At 35.6% G+C, this 16,016-nt stretch overlaps 1 protein-coding gene across 8 annotated transcripts in view; it reads left to right on the top strand.

Annotated features, from left to right (window-relative positions):
* The window catches only part of LOC126978386 (protein AF-10-like), a 68,391-nt gene that overhangs the window by 39,419 nt on the left and 12,956 nt on the right, over positions 1-16,016 (top strand). For 7 of the 8 annotated variants that reach the window (XM_050827154.1, XM_050827152.1, XM_050827153.1 and 4 more), the window contains 7 exons: positions 624-686; positions 2,881-2,978; positions 7,256-7,410; positions 9,600-9,704; positions 10,936-10,984; positions 12,665-12,824; positions 15,116-15,236. In XM_050827154.1, coding sequence (XP_050683111.1) covers positions 624-686; positions 2,881-2,978; positions 7,256-7,410; positions 9,600-9,704; positions 10,936-10,984; positions 12,665-12,824; positions 15,116-15,236 — 751 coding nt within the window. The remainder of the gene's footprint in view (positions 1-623; positions 687-2,880; positions 2,979-7,255; positions 7,411-9,599; positions 9,705-10,935; positions 10,985-12,664; positions 12,825-15,115; positions 15,237-16,016) is intronic. The other variant, XM_050827151.1, reaches the window with a different exon arrangement.

Raw genomic sequence — 16,016 nt, 5'->3', positions numbered from 1 at the left:
AAAAAAAGGACTCCGCGCCGTGATATTAACAAGTGAAGCACCGTTATGCTAGTGTTTGTGCGATTACGGGGGATACTAGTTACACAAATTTTTCTCCATTAAATAATCATATATGGCCACAAATACTTATATACTTTTTACACTTTTTCACAACGCACGACGGCATTTTTAAAATAATTTATTGAGACGCCAACTGAATCGGCCTGTAGTAGTGTAAGTGTGTGCTTGGGACTATGTATTAACACGTTAATCGCCTTGTTTTAGTGCTATACTTTTATGTAAGGTGACACGGAGTCCTTATTTTTTAGTAGTCCGTGTCCGAACCTATATTTATTTACTGAGTAGTTTCTGTCTATGACATTTTATTACATATGACAATTGGAACAATGAGCTGGCGTGGGGTATTTAATTTATATTATGGCAAAACAACTTTCGCCGGGTCAGCTCTTGTATATATAAAACAGTAAGAAAAGTATACAATTAATATATAAGAACTGTTGGGTTGAGACTTCAGGGCATCCCGCATCGTCGTTTTTGTTACAGATATGAGCATGATTGTAGTAATTATATGTAATTATGTATATTTTGTAAAACAAATACTGACATTTACTTGTACTATTTAGATGCCCGGGCCGTCCGACCTGTCTGGAACATCCACATTAATGTTTCACCATGCGCAGAAGCAGGTATGTTATCTGATAATATGTGTTGCCTGATAAAAAATTAAGGGGTGACCTAGTGACATTATTTTCACTGTAGTTTTTTAGAACTTATTTTATTTTTATCAAACACCGTTACCAGCTTGCGGAACTGGTTAGTATTCCAATGATAAACTTTTTTTTACATGTGCCCTTACATATTTGATCGTCATTGTCCGCCATTTTGGTTTTTTCATCGTAGAAATAGTTATTACATATTCTGTCAATAAAATAAATTTGAGCAGTCTAATCGCAATAATTGCGCTCGGCACTTTAAGACATCAGAATATATTAAGTGTCATTAGACCAGTAATTTCACTAGATATGGCACCTTTCTTACCGAATTACAATAATGCTTTTCACATTACTGTTTCACGGCAGGAAAAAGAAGCCGCTATGTTACCCACCTATCTAGCATTCAGTATTACACATCCCACTACTTACTATGAGCTTCGTAATTTATTCGTACTGCGGTCATTTTACACGCCATCGATGTACTCGTACATGTCTCTCTATATCCAGAGCGTTTCAAGCGTACGTCGCCATGTATTTTCATCGACGAAATTGATTCAACACCCACTTTGCTGATTAATTCTTTTATAACAGTTTTATTTGCTCTAAAGAGATTGTATGATAATTGGTGGACTGTCAGTGTTTAATAAAATGATAACAGTTACTTAGAAAATGTATATTCAAGCTAATTTCAACTTAATTGTTTAATATGTAGTATGTATATTGTAGGAAAATAATATTAAGGTGGGTCACGATTCAATTTTGTCGATATTATAGTAAGTGACCGTTGCGTCGTCCCGCAAGTCATTAGCACTTACAATATTGTCTTCGTATTAATATTTCTATATTCCTCTCCTAGAAAACTCTATCGTGCTCTACTAGTCTTGGTACCTTTTTTATTTTTTTAGGGGCTCTTATAAAGTATCGCCTAAACGTTCATATGATTTCGATAGCCGAAAACACAAGAGCACGTGGCGGGCGAGAATTGAACCGGAGACGCCGTGGTAACAGGCAACGGTTCAACATATTGCACCACCGACGCCCAGTTTTAGACGCTGGATCTCAAAGACGAGTATCCGATAATTAACTGTTAGAAATGGCAATTTATCGCGTTTATCATAAAAGATCAATAAATAAGTAAATGTGAAAACTTCAGTTGAGTGAATTACTTGAATAACGCAATTTATTACTAATAATGTATATTCTGTAATACGAAACGTACCTACGTTTAAGACGGGCCTTATAAGTTAATAGCACGTAATCGCGACTTATAGAGTTGATTATTGTTTTCGTAAATATTGAATAACATTTGAAATGCCTGCCTGCAACAGTTACTTGTCGAGGTAATAAATATTTATAATTCGTCGAAGTGATGTGCGTTATCTAGCTCACCCTAGGCGAAGTTTTGCGACTTAGTACCTGCGGCGAGCGCCCCATGCGGGCAAACCCCTCGGCTACCTGCCCTTGTTGCACTTCTGTCTGTTAGCCGCCATCCCGACATCCCGCCATTCATTCAGAATACCCGTAAATCGTATTCCAATTCAGTCTTACCAAAACCCTCCATTGGAGAACATCTGTCGGAGCAGGGGAGCATACCGACAATGTGTTCGTTTCAATCAGTGTGTTACCCACGCTATTAACGCGCGATTTTGATCTCTATAACTTGGACGCGATCGCGGAGTTTCGTATAGATCAATTTATAAAATGGTGAGATGTAATTAATTTATTAATATCTATATTCGCATACGGTCACATGTCTTGTATTACTAATGTTCGTTCTAATTTGGATGTTTGAAGACCGTGTCCATAAAAATTGTGTATTATATTTACGCGCACGTGTTATTTGTCAGTATATACAAACAATGTGCAATGATCGTGTAAAAACATTGGAATAAGGTTTCAGTCTCGTATAGCTGAAAGTCAACATTTTGCGTAAGTATGTTATATAATATAAATGATTACAATTCAATGGCATAATTACTCATCATAACATAACCAACTATGTAAAAAATGCACAATCAACAATTTGTAGGTTTATATATTGTAGCTGTGTGCATTTTAATGTTAGTGTGTTTTACTCATCTTGTAACACTAACGAATAACTTCGTATTTAAAATAATTGATTTTGCGCATGTCAAGAAAAGTACAAATGCGTCGATTTTATTATCAGGCCGCGATGGAGCAAAGTGTTCCCGGTCACATGGCAGGGAGAGGTACGTGGGGCGGTCTTAACGTCGCCTACGAACTCCAAGATCCTGGAAAACCTGGGTAAGTTGAGCTAAATTTAAAATTAATATTAAACCTCGTTGTTACTGTTTATTTCAAAATTAACCAGAATATTATCTTTTTTCATGTTTATCCTTAAAAAATTGTACTGTGTACTTAGTTTTGTATGTTTACTGTAAGTAAATATTTTGCTTTGACTTTAAATATTAGTATAGTCTTAAATAAAGGGATGTGTTAACTGAAGTAAGTCATAAATAATAATTAATGTCCTATAGGTATATTCAATTCAAAATATTTATTTGTTAGAAGGCCACAAAATTTCTTAAATTTATATTATAACTATTTTTTTTATATTTTAATATGCTATGTATTTTATATTTGTATTTATTACGCAACTTTCCAGATAATCATACATTTTATAACACCCTTTATTACATAGAATATTCTAAATAATATTTTTAAATTAACATATGAAACTTGTAAAAGCGGATACACTGGCTCGTAAACGAATTACTAATTTTGTGGAGACGTGTGTGATGCAGTTGGAGCTTATGTTTATTTCTTCTATTTATTTTGTGAACGTCATTTTTTGATGAAGTTTCTGATGGTTTTATGAAAATAAAATAGATTTTCATATTCGTATGGGGATTTTATTACTCTGGATTCCAAATTACAATGGGGCGCCCATTTTTAAGGATTGGCGAACAGTCTTAATTCTGCAGCATACGCGGTTAAAAAGATTAGACAATTAATTGACATAGATCGGCGCGTCTTGTATACTTTAGCTACTTGCATAGTATTATGTCATAACCATAATGTTAACACCAGGAACAGACATAAGCTAATAATGCCTACTACTCGGCCAAGTCGAGTTAGTAAGTCGTTTGCGGGGCGATGTATATGCTTTTACAACAAGATCCCAGCACATGTTCAAAACAAAAGTATATTACGTTATTTAAAAGAATTGTTGAAAAACGTTTCGTGTAGTAAAGGTTACTTTAACATAAATGACTTTCTTAATGATACCACAGATTGGGTGTAGAGCGACCGCCCTCAGGCTATTAAATAATAAGTTTTATTGTACAATATTACTTTGTAAACATATTTTTTCGATGAAAAAAAGGCCCGCTGAGTATGTTGCGCCAATTCTTCTCAGGCATTCGTTTTGGAATGAGCGGTACTTTTGATTTTCAATAAGTGATGTCACATCCTATTTTGAATAAAAATAATTGAATTTTAATTTGATGCCATAGTTGACATATTTATTTCATTAAACTCTCTGAGAGCCCTGGGGCTGAGTTGGTAATTAGCACGTTCGCTTCTGCAGCACAATGATGATGTTTATGTCAGCAGCATTTCCCCAGAGTAGAATATCGTATGTCATGCATGACACTATGAAAGTATTTGATGTAAACTCTACCTATCCTTTAAATTTTTTATTTTTGCATATGCCGCAGAACTAAGTTTATTTGCTAGTTATCTTATCAAGCTAGCTGTCAATGTGCGGTCCCCATTTGAAGCTTAGACTTAACAGTTGCACCTAAGAAGACCGTCGAACTGTTTAGTAGTTATTGAAATTCCGTGTCTTACCACATATTCGAAAGTATATGTCTCAGACCTGAAAAGAAAGTACGAAATCAATTATTCCGCCTCTTTTATTAAGAGCATATAACAGTTATATTTATTTAATAGATTATTTTTACTTTTCATAATATCACTGCTTTTTATCGAATTGCAAATACATATTTATTATCTTGCGCATTATTTTGGCGGTCATACATTATAAGCACATTGTCAAGGAATTGAATCTAAGGACTGCAAAATACTCGGTCCGGTTCGTATATCCTATGCTTATTTCTAACCTAAGTTTGAAGGTAAAATATGAACCTTTTATACGATATCCGATATTAATGGATCAAAAGCCTGCGGAAAGTTTACATGAAAATAGTTTCGGTAGTTTGTGAGATTTGCGCTAATAATCAAATAATACATAGAACAGATAGACATACAAAACGAAATCTAAAAATAGCTTATTTCTAATTTGTTACTCTTCTGTAGCAGCCTTTCTTTTTTTTATAATACCTACAGACTCAGCTGTTTCTGTTATTTTATTGTGTGCGTAAGCCTGGTACCTACTGTAAATTTTTATGATAACTATCTTGTCACGGTGACACAAGGGTGTCCTGAATGGTAGTTCCAATGGAATGATTGTATAATGGCCATTAACAATAAACGTCTAACGGCGAAAAATAATAATATTCGACGTTATCTTTCCGGGAAGATTGCAGCCGGATACCACACCGGTGTCTTTTCTACTTTTATAGCTTTACCACCATTTCCATAATCATATCAACCAATCATTGACCCTGTTTGTTCCTCTATGTTCATTTGAAATGGCAGAAAGATATAAAACAGTTATAAAGACTAGCTTTAGTGTGATATTAAGAATTAATAACGTTTTATGTTTCACGGCAACTAGAACAACACTTACTACGCTGTTAAGACTAGCTCGTCTCGTCATGATTATAAATAAATATTTAAGATATGATAATAAAACCTAACATTCACTCCAAACTCAAATAATCTTTATTCAGTAAGGCTTTGCGTTGTAAGCACCTTTGTATCGTCAATATCGAATATAGATGAACTCAATGGCTGTTGTGTACAATTATATTATTTACATTTCTTTGTAAGATTTTATAATATATTATTAAATTTATGATTTATCATAGGAACAGTAATAAATGTAAAAATAAATACTATCGCTTTGTTGTTCCATTCGTATATCAATGTTTGTCACTATCGTATTTATATTATCTCGATTTTGTAAAAAATATGTACAATGACTGAGCTTACATGCTTGCTGCGAATAATTATAACAATACAGTGCGCCATGCTAAAGCGAGATTAATTTCTTTACTGTGTTTGATTTATGTTGTATATTCTATTATATGCTTTACAAATGAAATGCGATGTAAACCAATACAAAATATAAATGCTTTAATTGATGACATGGTCTGCTCATGACTGTTATACTATAATATGAGATGTTACGCATCACAATACGACGTAAGTAGTGGTGTACTGCGAGTGCGAGTAAAACCACACCGCACTGCGACATGATTTTTTTTATTAGTAGCGGTCCCGGACCCGCTGTGCTCGGTTTCAATAGAGTTTACCCGACAATCTTAGACAATTCTCGTACATTTTTGAAGTTATACTTGTTTTGGCGCGTTAGGGGAATATTACGAGAGTTAATTTTAACGATATGCGCGCACACACATACCCTGATAGCTGGTCAACTAGACCATTTATATCATACTTCAGCTACTTGTAACTCACAATATGTGTACTGAACCACAACCATTGGACGCGAATTAAATTAATTTAAATATGTAGAATAATAATACATTCTTTATTACATTATTGTTATCTCTACAAACGTTAAATGTGCAAGAAATATTTTTTTAGGGATTTTTGTTTTATTCATCATAGAATCATAACATCTTGCGTAGATACATAAGTACACAAACATTTTTTTTTAACGTTGTCTTTTTTCAATTTTTATTTATTTATAGAGGGTTTGATCACAGAGTGAATATAATGATAAAAATAACAAAAAAAACATAATGATAGAAATAACAAAAAAAACACATTTTATATTATCTAAACTTAATATAGCTTCCTCCGAAAGGGGGAAAGCCATGAGTAAAGTAACCTCACCTTTATGTGTAGAATGGGGTAGAATTGTGGATGCATGTGCAATGTGGAATGTGGACCATATTATGGTGTAATGTGTCCGAATCGAGGTTGAAAGAATAAAATTTTCTTCTAAATTCCAATCGTTGTCTTAATAATAACAAATACAAGACATTGAATGATCCAATTCGAAACAATTGCTTGAAAGATATTCACATATGTGTATGTATGTACATTACGACGTTTATTGACCCGATCACAAGCAGCACTACAGAAACAAAACCAGTAGGCTGACTAATCTTTTCACCACGATGGCCACCTCTAAGATGCAAGCTCGCAGTAAACGGCCCCTATAATCAAGGGTAAACTTAGCAAGGTGGGGTTTTATATCTGGACATTATACGGAGTGTATCTGCGGTCATCCGAGACAGACCTTTGCGCACATGACTGGATGCCCTGCGTGCCCAACAACCGAGTTATCACGGTTGCGGCTTTTTGGCTGCCCGTATTTGAGGTGACCGTCAACTCGATAAGAAGAAGAAGAAGACGATTTTTTTTTTATCTATACAGATTTGATCGTAATGATAAGAACGTTATTATCAGTGTGATGTTGTCAACAGTGTGAGCGGAATGAGTATGCAGAGTAAGGAACCGCACGGGTCCAACATGGGACCGATGGCGCCCGCCGCGCTACGGAATAAGAAGAGAGCCATTGCGGCGCATACCGCCACCTCCGTAGTGGCGATGACGAACGCGCCCCCGCAACACAACATACGTAAGTTTGTTTTATTGACTAAAGGCCTGCGCACACCGGACGGGATGGCAAAAGATCTTTTTGCTGACGTACTCCGCGGCATTCCAGCGTCTTCCCACGGCATGGCACGGCGTGCACGACAAAGCATGCCTCGGTAGGTCCTGCTGCCCCCTATGTTTGATTGTTTTTTTTTTGGAGAGGAGGAAAATACATTTACGTATAACGTAAGCAGATACCCCCTACCGACTAAAAACCTCCTCTATGCCGTAAGCCCTGAAGGCTTTTTTACAGCGACATAGGACGTGGGCCGTGGAGGCCGCAATGACTACGCAACAACAGTCGCGGGGCATCTCCTAAGGAGACTCGAAGCTCGGACCGGCTGTGTGCTTGTAGGAAGTAGAGGGAATTATGTTTGATTGAGTGTTGATGTGCCTCAGTTTTAAAATGGTACCCCCGCCTCACCTCGTGGTATGTCACAGCGAGCGCCGGCGGCGTCCCTTTGCATACCGTTGCGTACCGTAGTACGCCACGGTATCCCGCCGCGGGAGTCCGTCGTGCGTCTTTCAATGCCGTGAAAGAAATCCCTTTCGATGCCACGGCATTATTTTAAAGCATAGCAATTTATGTTCTATTTCTAAACGCATAAGTTTGAATGTTAATGGGTAACAATTGAAATCCCTTGTCATGCCGTCCCGGTCTGCGTAGGTCTTTTAGGCGTTATTTATACATCCATAATAATCCAAATGTTATGAATTTTCTTAAGTGTTACTTCCACTAAGATTAGTCTTAAACCAATTTGGTATGTGTATCGCCTGCACGAGGCACCCTCCGGAGATGTTGACTCGCGGAATTCTAGAGTGAGACTGGCGTGAGCTTTTGCAAATATTAGTCCAAAATCAAAAAGTTCCATACAGTCATACAATATACAATATTATTTACTTTTTAAATGATTTGCGTTTGCTCGGCTTACACTGGAATTCATTTATCTGACAACCCGATAATACGGAACCTTACCTGTCCTTAGAGATGTTCTTCTCACTTACGAACTTTGTATATACGCTAGTATCTTGTAAGCAATAGTCTAATACACACTGTCGAAAAATCTGCTTTCTTACGACTTCAGTGAAGTATTAGTACCTAATCGCTTTCCTGTCGGTTACCACCCTTCGAGTATGGAACCCTAAATATTCGGAATTAAATGTTAACTAATGCTAAGCACAACTAGTCCTCAACTACTGAGTTTAACTATATGTTAAGTACAAACCTATAATTAGGTTAAATCGAAACGATTCCTAGTTACAAAGCTATTTATAAATGCTACTTAATTAATAATGAAGTTATTTCTCGGAAATTCATTATCATCGAAATGTTGTGAGATTTCTTGAGTGTAAATTCCGTTAATATTTGCCTTCAATCAATTCGACACGTGTTTCGCCTCTGCAAGAGGTTTCAGGAGATGTTCACTCGCCAAATGCTCGCACGAGACTGTCTTAGCGGAATTTACACTCAAGAAATCTCACAACATTTGGTTTATTTGTAAGTTAAAGAGATAGTGACAGTAGACACACATAAACTTATAATGCCTACTACTCGGCTAAGTCCAATTAGTAAATCTGTTGTGGGTATATGCTTTTACTACTTTTGCCGTGAAGCAGTAATGTGTAAGCATTACTGTGTTTCGGTCTGAAGGGCGCCATAGCTAGTGAAATTACTGGGCAAATGAGACTTAACATCTTATGTCACAAGGTGACGAGCGCAGTTGTAAAGCCGCTTTTTGGGGTTTTCCAAGAATCCTAAGCGGCACTGCACTGTAATGGGCAGAGAGAGCGCATCAATTACCATCAGCTGAAAGTCCTGCTCGTCTCGTCCCTTATTTTTATAAGAAAAAAATTAGATCCCAGAAAATATTCAAAACAAATGTATTACGTAATTCAAAAGTTTGTGTGGTACAGGTAACTAAAAGATTAATGACTCTCTTAATGATGACAGATTGGGATTTAGCAACCGCTCTCAGGCTATTAAATAATAAGTTTTATTTAATGATTTTACTATATTTTATATAAAAAAAAATAAGCCTTAGAGTTTCTTGCGTCCGTTCTTCTCAGGTCTGAGGCATATTTTTTCGAATATGAGGTAGTTTATGAGTTTCAATAAGGGATATTGTATCCTATTTTGAATAAAAATATTTTAATTTGATATGATGTTTGTAGAAACGGCTCCCCAGAACTTGGCTAGTATACGCCGGGCACCTCAACCGACGCCGCCTCCGATGTATCACGAGACTTCTTTCAAGGAATCGCCTCCGAGCTCACCAAGTACAAACCATTTTTATCTATTAATTGTAAAACATTTATTAGATCATTTATACATATAGATAAACACTGAGTTTAGATCTAACCTCCATTTTGAGCAATGCACGCACACTAACACTAAGTGTCATACAAATCGCGAGTGTAAGACGTAGCTTGTCACGCACACTAAACTAATATTCCTGACCTTATTTTATATCGGTTGTCTAACAGAGACTATCTAGATGTGTAAATTGTCTAAGATTCAAACGAGAAACAAGTATGTATGTATTGAGGTTCCTACGAGGATGCATTTAATAAGCCACGAGGCGAATCCGAAAGCGTCAATCCGACCCAGTAGAGAATCTAATATTTTGACGCGTCATTCATAGTGATTTATAAGTTAATTAAAAAAATAATTAAGTGTTATAATAAAAACAAAGAAACGGAAAACACAGAAATGGATTTTCGTACAGCTTTTTCCATGCATATTTATATTGATATAGGACAAATGATTCCCTTTTAGCCCATTTGTCAAATCAATTTTTTTATGGAAGAGAAGGACAAACGACCGTAAGGATCACCTGATGGTATGTGACGACCGCAGTCCATACTCTGTTGTAACATCAGAGGAATCACAGGAGCGTTGCCAACTTTATAAAGCGTCGATAAATCTACATATTATAGATACTATTTCACTACCGACCAATCAGTATGAGTAACTTTTCATAAAGGTGTATTGTAATTATAATTTCATCTTGAAGACAAAAAGATAGAGTTCAAGAGCATTGAAGTTTCTTCCTAAGGTCTCTTTGCCTAACGGCCGTTTCCAATATACTATCTACAGATAGATTACTACCATAATTATATAATATAATTACTACCTTCTACTGTCAATAATCTGTATAGCCGATAAGTCATTCTTATCGCCTTATATTGGGACACTTAAATTGCAATTTCCATACAAACTTCTACCGCTGGTAATCTATACGTCGTCCCATTGATAGACAGCGTGTACGGATAAGATGAGTAACCGTCGACAAGTTTATTGGGACAGAAAAGTCAGCGATAGTTACGATTTTTATCTAATTATTTTTAAGTAAGGGAAAGACTGAATATTGGGGACCGCCGTTAATGGCAGTTTGTGTTCAGAAATAAAACATTAATACAAAAAGTAGTTTATTTTATATTGTATCACAAAATATTGATGATTTTTTTTAAATGTTATATAATATGTGAATTAGTAATTTATTTTTAGAGTTTTTCTCAGGTTCCGAGCGTCACTTGAAGTCCAAGTACGATTCAAAGTAAGTTTATTTATAATTCAATGTTTAATATTATTTTCAACTGCATAAATAAATGTCTGTGGCATGTAATAATCTAGATTTTTATTGTACTAAGCTTTAGTATTTTTTTTAGAACGCTAGCGTAGGCGGATGTAGCAGCACAGAATAAAGAGGAGTAGTGCAGAAGTTTCACATAGTCAACGCCTCCTTAAGAAATAGCTATTTTAGTTGCACGAAAATAAGATTCACTTTAAATTGCATTCAGTCCATAGCTTGGAGTACAACACCTACATTGATAAGCTCGTTTACACACACCACTATCTACTCGGACGCCGTTTTCACGCTACTTAGGTATTTACTTGAAACCTAGTTTTAATGGCTACGCCTGTTTTGAGCGATTTTCATCCGGCTGTGAGTTTAGTAGTCTTCTTCTACGCTGCCGTGCGCCCGTAGGTTGTATGTTATGTTTTCGTACCTAAAGCGAGTGAGATACGTTATTTACCAGTTTTTAATGGATTAACCTTCCGACTTCACAAAAATATTTTTACAACACAACAATGATTCAAATCGCACTGGTTGATTCAGACATGAACTCATTCTATTCGTTGATTATTCGATTACTATTTTTAGTCACTCCAAAAGTATTTGATAATAAAAATTTTTTTCAGTAGAATGTTATATTATCAGTGATTCACTTGGGATGCATTTTAAAATAATTATAAAATTGCTAACTTGTAAATTGTAATAGTGTAAAATAGATAAACATCGTACAGCGTTCTGTAATGAATCAAGTTATACTTGTTGTGGCGCGTTAGGCAAAAATTATCAGAGTGAATTTTATATATACGCGCGCACACACCCGTCCATACAAATGGTATGCTATTGTAACTCATATTGAACCACAACGAATGGACCACAATTAAACAAATAAGTTGTAATGTTATAGTTAATGTAATGTTAAATTTGTTGTAAAATAATAATTGAATGCTTTTTAAACAAATGTTATTTAGCTTAATTACGCGGTATAATAATATTTTAATTGCTTGTGTTTAAAACTTCTTTTTTTAGAATATTGTTCTTTCTACAAATGTAAAGTAGCGTGAGGAGTAATTTTTTAAGGGTTTTTGTTTCGATACACAAAATAACTTTTTGCGTGCATACATAAGTACGTACACAAAAAACACACTTATTTTGCTATGAAACTTAGCAAAGACGTTCTCGACGAAAGCGTATAGTGAATAAATGAAAGCATTGTAGTAATGCTTTCATTTATTTAACATTATAAACATTTGATACAAATGAGATAATCTGTAGAATCAAACGTACCCATCCATTGAAGTTTGAATAAAAAGGGAACGATGACGAGTGTTTGAAAAGGCACCCCATGTATTCGAATATAATAGGCCTCAATCACACAAGAGCTATAAATGCGTGGCGTTAGAGCTCAAAGCAAGAAACGCCACAAGGTACATTCAACCCAACGGCTACCGTCCAGCGCCTAATATTGGACATAGTAACATAAAACCATCGTATTTTAAAGTGCAGACATGATTAAACATATGAATGGAGATATGTTTCATTTCAACGTTTATTTAACAGAGGTTGATAAAGCTTTTGTCCAAACTAACATCACGCAACCGAAATCGCCACAAGCAATAAGATTTTAAAATGTGTGTCTAATCTGCTTTCGCTTTATGGTAGTTGCGTCGCGCCGCACATGCTCGGTAACGAGTTGAACCCAGAGAGCGGAGCTGCAGCGCGTCTCCAAGAGCAGCTGACTGCGGAACTGGCGGCGCATGCGACCGGCTCGTGCGGCTCCGACCCGCTGATACCGCCGCCTCTCATCAACAAGGCAGCCAGCGTAAGTACAAGACAACCACTTCTTTTTTAAATGAAAATAAGGGTCGAGACGAGCAGGACTTTCAGCTGATAGTAATTGATACGCCCTGCCCATTACAATGCAGTGGCGCTCAGGATTCTTGAAAAACGCAAAAGTGGTGCCACTCAGGCACTACAATTGCGCTCGTCACCTTGAGACATAAGATGTTAAGTCTCATTTGCCCAGTAATTTCACTAGCTCCCTTCAGACCGAAACACAGTAATGTTTACACATTACTGCGTCAAGGAAGAATTAGGCGCCGTTGTGCTACCCATAATCTAACCGGCTTCCTATGCAAAGGAGCCTCCGCTTATTTTACTAATGATTTTGCTGTTTTTTAAGCGTGCTGCAACTTGTAAACAGTAATAGCTTGAAAGATGAAAGTGTATGTTTTCTGTTCATAAATTAAACATTTGCAGCCTTACAAATAAAATATTTTATCACAACTCTACTCCACCCTTAAACTAAGTACTAACTACACTTGGAATACCTTGAAAATAATTTATATAAAGTATAGCTGTTATGTTCTACGTTATGTTAATAAATTCAGAATATGACAAGGCTATTTCTCTACAAATAAACAAAGTAATTTCCTCTGGTATTACTATTCTTCCGTTTTGTCATAATGCTCGGCTTGGCTACAGCTCTAATCTAAGAGAAGAAAAGTTAAATTGTATAAACTACCCTAGAAATTGGCTCATTCAACTCGTCAATACACAATTGCCTACGATTAGTTAGTCGTATAAAAAGTTAAAGATATGTCATCATCATCATAAGCAAACAACACAAGCATTTAATATAAATAAGAAAGAGAAAGGGATACAGAACTGAACCCTGCGGCAACCCATAGTGACAATTAAACCCGCTGATTTCAAACCATTGACTTCAACATTCTGTATTCTGCAACTCAAGAGATTTCAGACCTCTTTCACTCTAGTGATATATTTTCTCAGCTAGATTTTGATGGTGAACAGAGTCAAATCCTTTAGATAAGTCGCAACAAGAGTACAAGCGCACCTTACGAATCTTCCCAGGCTTTACATACATACTTTGTTAAAGTTTAGCTTCGATTGTGGAACGACCCCTAGTGTAGCCGTATTGTTTATTGGAGAGTAGTTTATTTACACTGAAATGTAGCCTTTTTTTTCTAATTTGTTTCCTGTAAATAATTCTCATATATCGTTTCTCTGGCATATTACAGTACAGGTTATATCTAGTTTGGGGCTGGTTTGTGTTTTATTGTGTGAAAGTGCGTAAATAATTTTTATTATTGTTTTTTATCTTATGGTCGTCGTGCTAAATTTCTTTGTTCCGAAAACCTTAAACATTCAAGAATGATGTCGATATTAATTTGGTTTAAAAAATTAGATGAATGTATGAAATTAGAAACCAATTATTATTATGCCGTATTACTGTGGTTTGATTGATATGGTTCCAATCACGAGCAGTGACAGTTCTTGTGAATAATGTGTGTAGAACATAATATAAATTAATTGGATGTTCGTTTAGGGGTAAAAGTTGTCTGACCTCTATGCGGCGGCAGTACAATTACGCCATGCGAATATACATCAAATTAATTAGCGACACAGATACAAAAGCTTTTATATTTAATTTATTAGCTTCTGGCTATTCAGTCGCCCTTTGATCTGTGAAATGTTTATATTAATTTTATTAAATTTGAAGACCTTCATAGATATCAAAGCATGGAAAATAAATTACTCTATTTGATTGCGTAGGACGACAGCTCTCATTCAGTGAAAATGCATTTGCATAAGCGGTTCTGACGTTTAAATCAACACGCTCCAGAAATAATTGTTTTGCTAAGTAATTATTCCAAATAATTTATTCATGAATGGATCTCTAAACACATCATCAATTTATGACATATTAATGTTACATTTATATCTTACATAATATTATATCGTCATATTAGATTTATATCTGTAATTATAATATTTTAGTATTGATATATTTATTTTTTAATTTGTTTGTCACGAAACATGTAAATTGAGCTAATAAAAGTACACTTACTTATCATCTAGAAATCCCTATAGGACACAGTTAATGGAATAATAAAAATAATAAGAACACATCACATCTTAACCTATTAACTAACCCACTAAAATAGTCTTAATTAGAATTAGGACTACGAAGGTATATTATCATATAATGTTATATGAGCTCCGCTAGTTTGTTGAGTAGGAAAATCTTTAATCTGTGATAATTAATGTTTAGAGTTGTTATTAAACACCTAAATCCGGATTACTGTGTAGGTCGGAGGTCCAGGCAGCGGTCGTAGCGGTGTTTCTAGCGCTCAAAGCCTCGACCAGCTGCTCGAGAGGCAATGGGAACAGGGCTCACAGTTCCTTATGGAGCAGGCTCAGCATTTTGACAGTATGTATACAACTTTCATATTTTTTTATCGAACATTTGGTACTGTTAGGAACAAAGGTTTTACGAAATATCTTCAATTTAATGCGAGCAGTTCAAAACACGTTTCGGTATAGGTTTAGATGTTTTTATCTTAGGTGGAAGAATTCGGATAAGTTTCTTACTCGACGGAAAGTGAAAACATGATCAGGAATATCTGCTATTGCAGAGGTTAAAAGTTTCGTTACCTGTCTTGGTGAGAGTGTGATCTTGAAGTTCCCTAAGTCGTAACTATTTGTGAATACAATTAAAGCCGGCAGATGTTTCTATAACGTTGCTGTGCTAGATAAGAAATTTCTTGCGTAAGAATCCCATACATGAAAAGGCATTTATTTCCTCATAATTGATGCCATTACAATTCTTTTTGATGTCATTTCTAATATACTAGATACTACTACCGCTTCGGAAATAAATGGTGCTCTGAGAGAGAAAAGTGTGAACATGAATGTGGTTCCGGTGAAATTATGCATTTTGACGCGTTGTGCATTTTGAGTGCAGGTGTTAATGTTAATTTGGACCCTTAGAGTGTCAATCAGGTGCAGTTCATGGTTGTAAACGTCTAGGGACAGATTATTCATAACGATTAATGAAGCTGTCAAAATGATTTCCATGAGGATCCGGCAAAACAAAGGCGCCTAAAGAAGACCTAAGAAGGCATAGGAACAGAACATGTGCGAATGGAGACCCATGATATGTAGATATATATAGAAAATAATTGTTAAGCTTTTGTTAAGACTTACAATG

Source organism: Leptidea sinapis, chromosome Z, assembly GCF_905404315.1.
Source record: "Leptidea sinapis chromosome Z, ilLepSina1.1, whole genome shotgun sequence".
NCBI classification, from domain to species: Eukaryota; Metazoa; Arthropoda; class Insecta; order Lepidoptera; family Pieridae; genus Leptidea; species Leptidea sinapis.
This window is presented reverse-complemented; position numbering and strand designations above follow the sequence as displayed.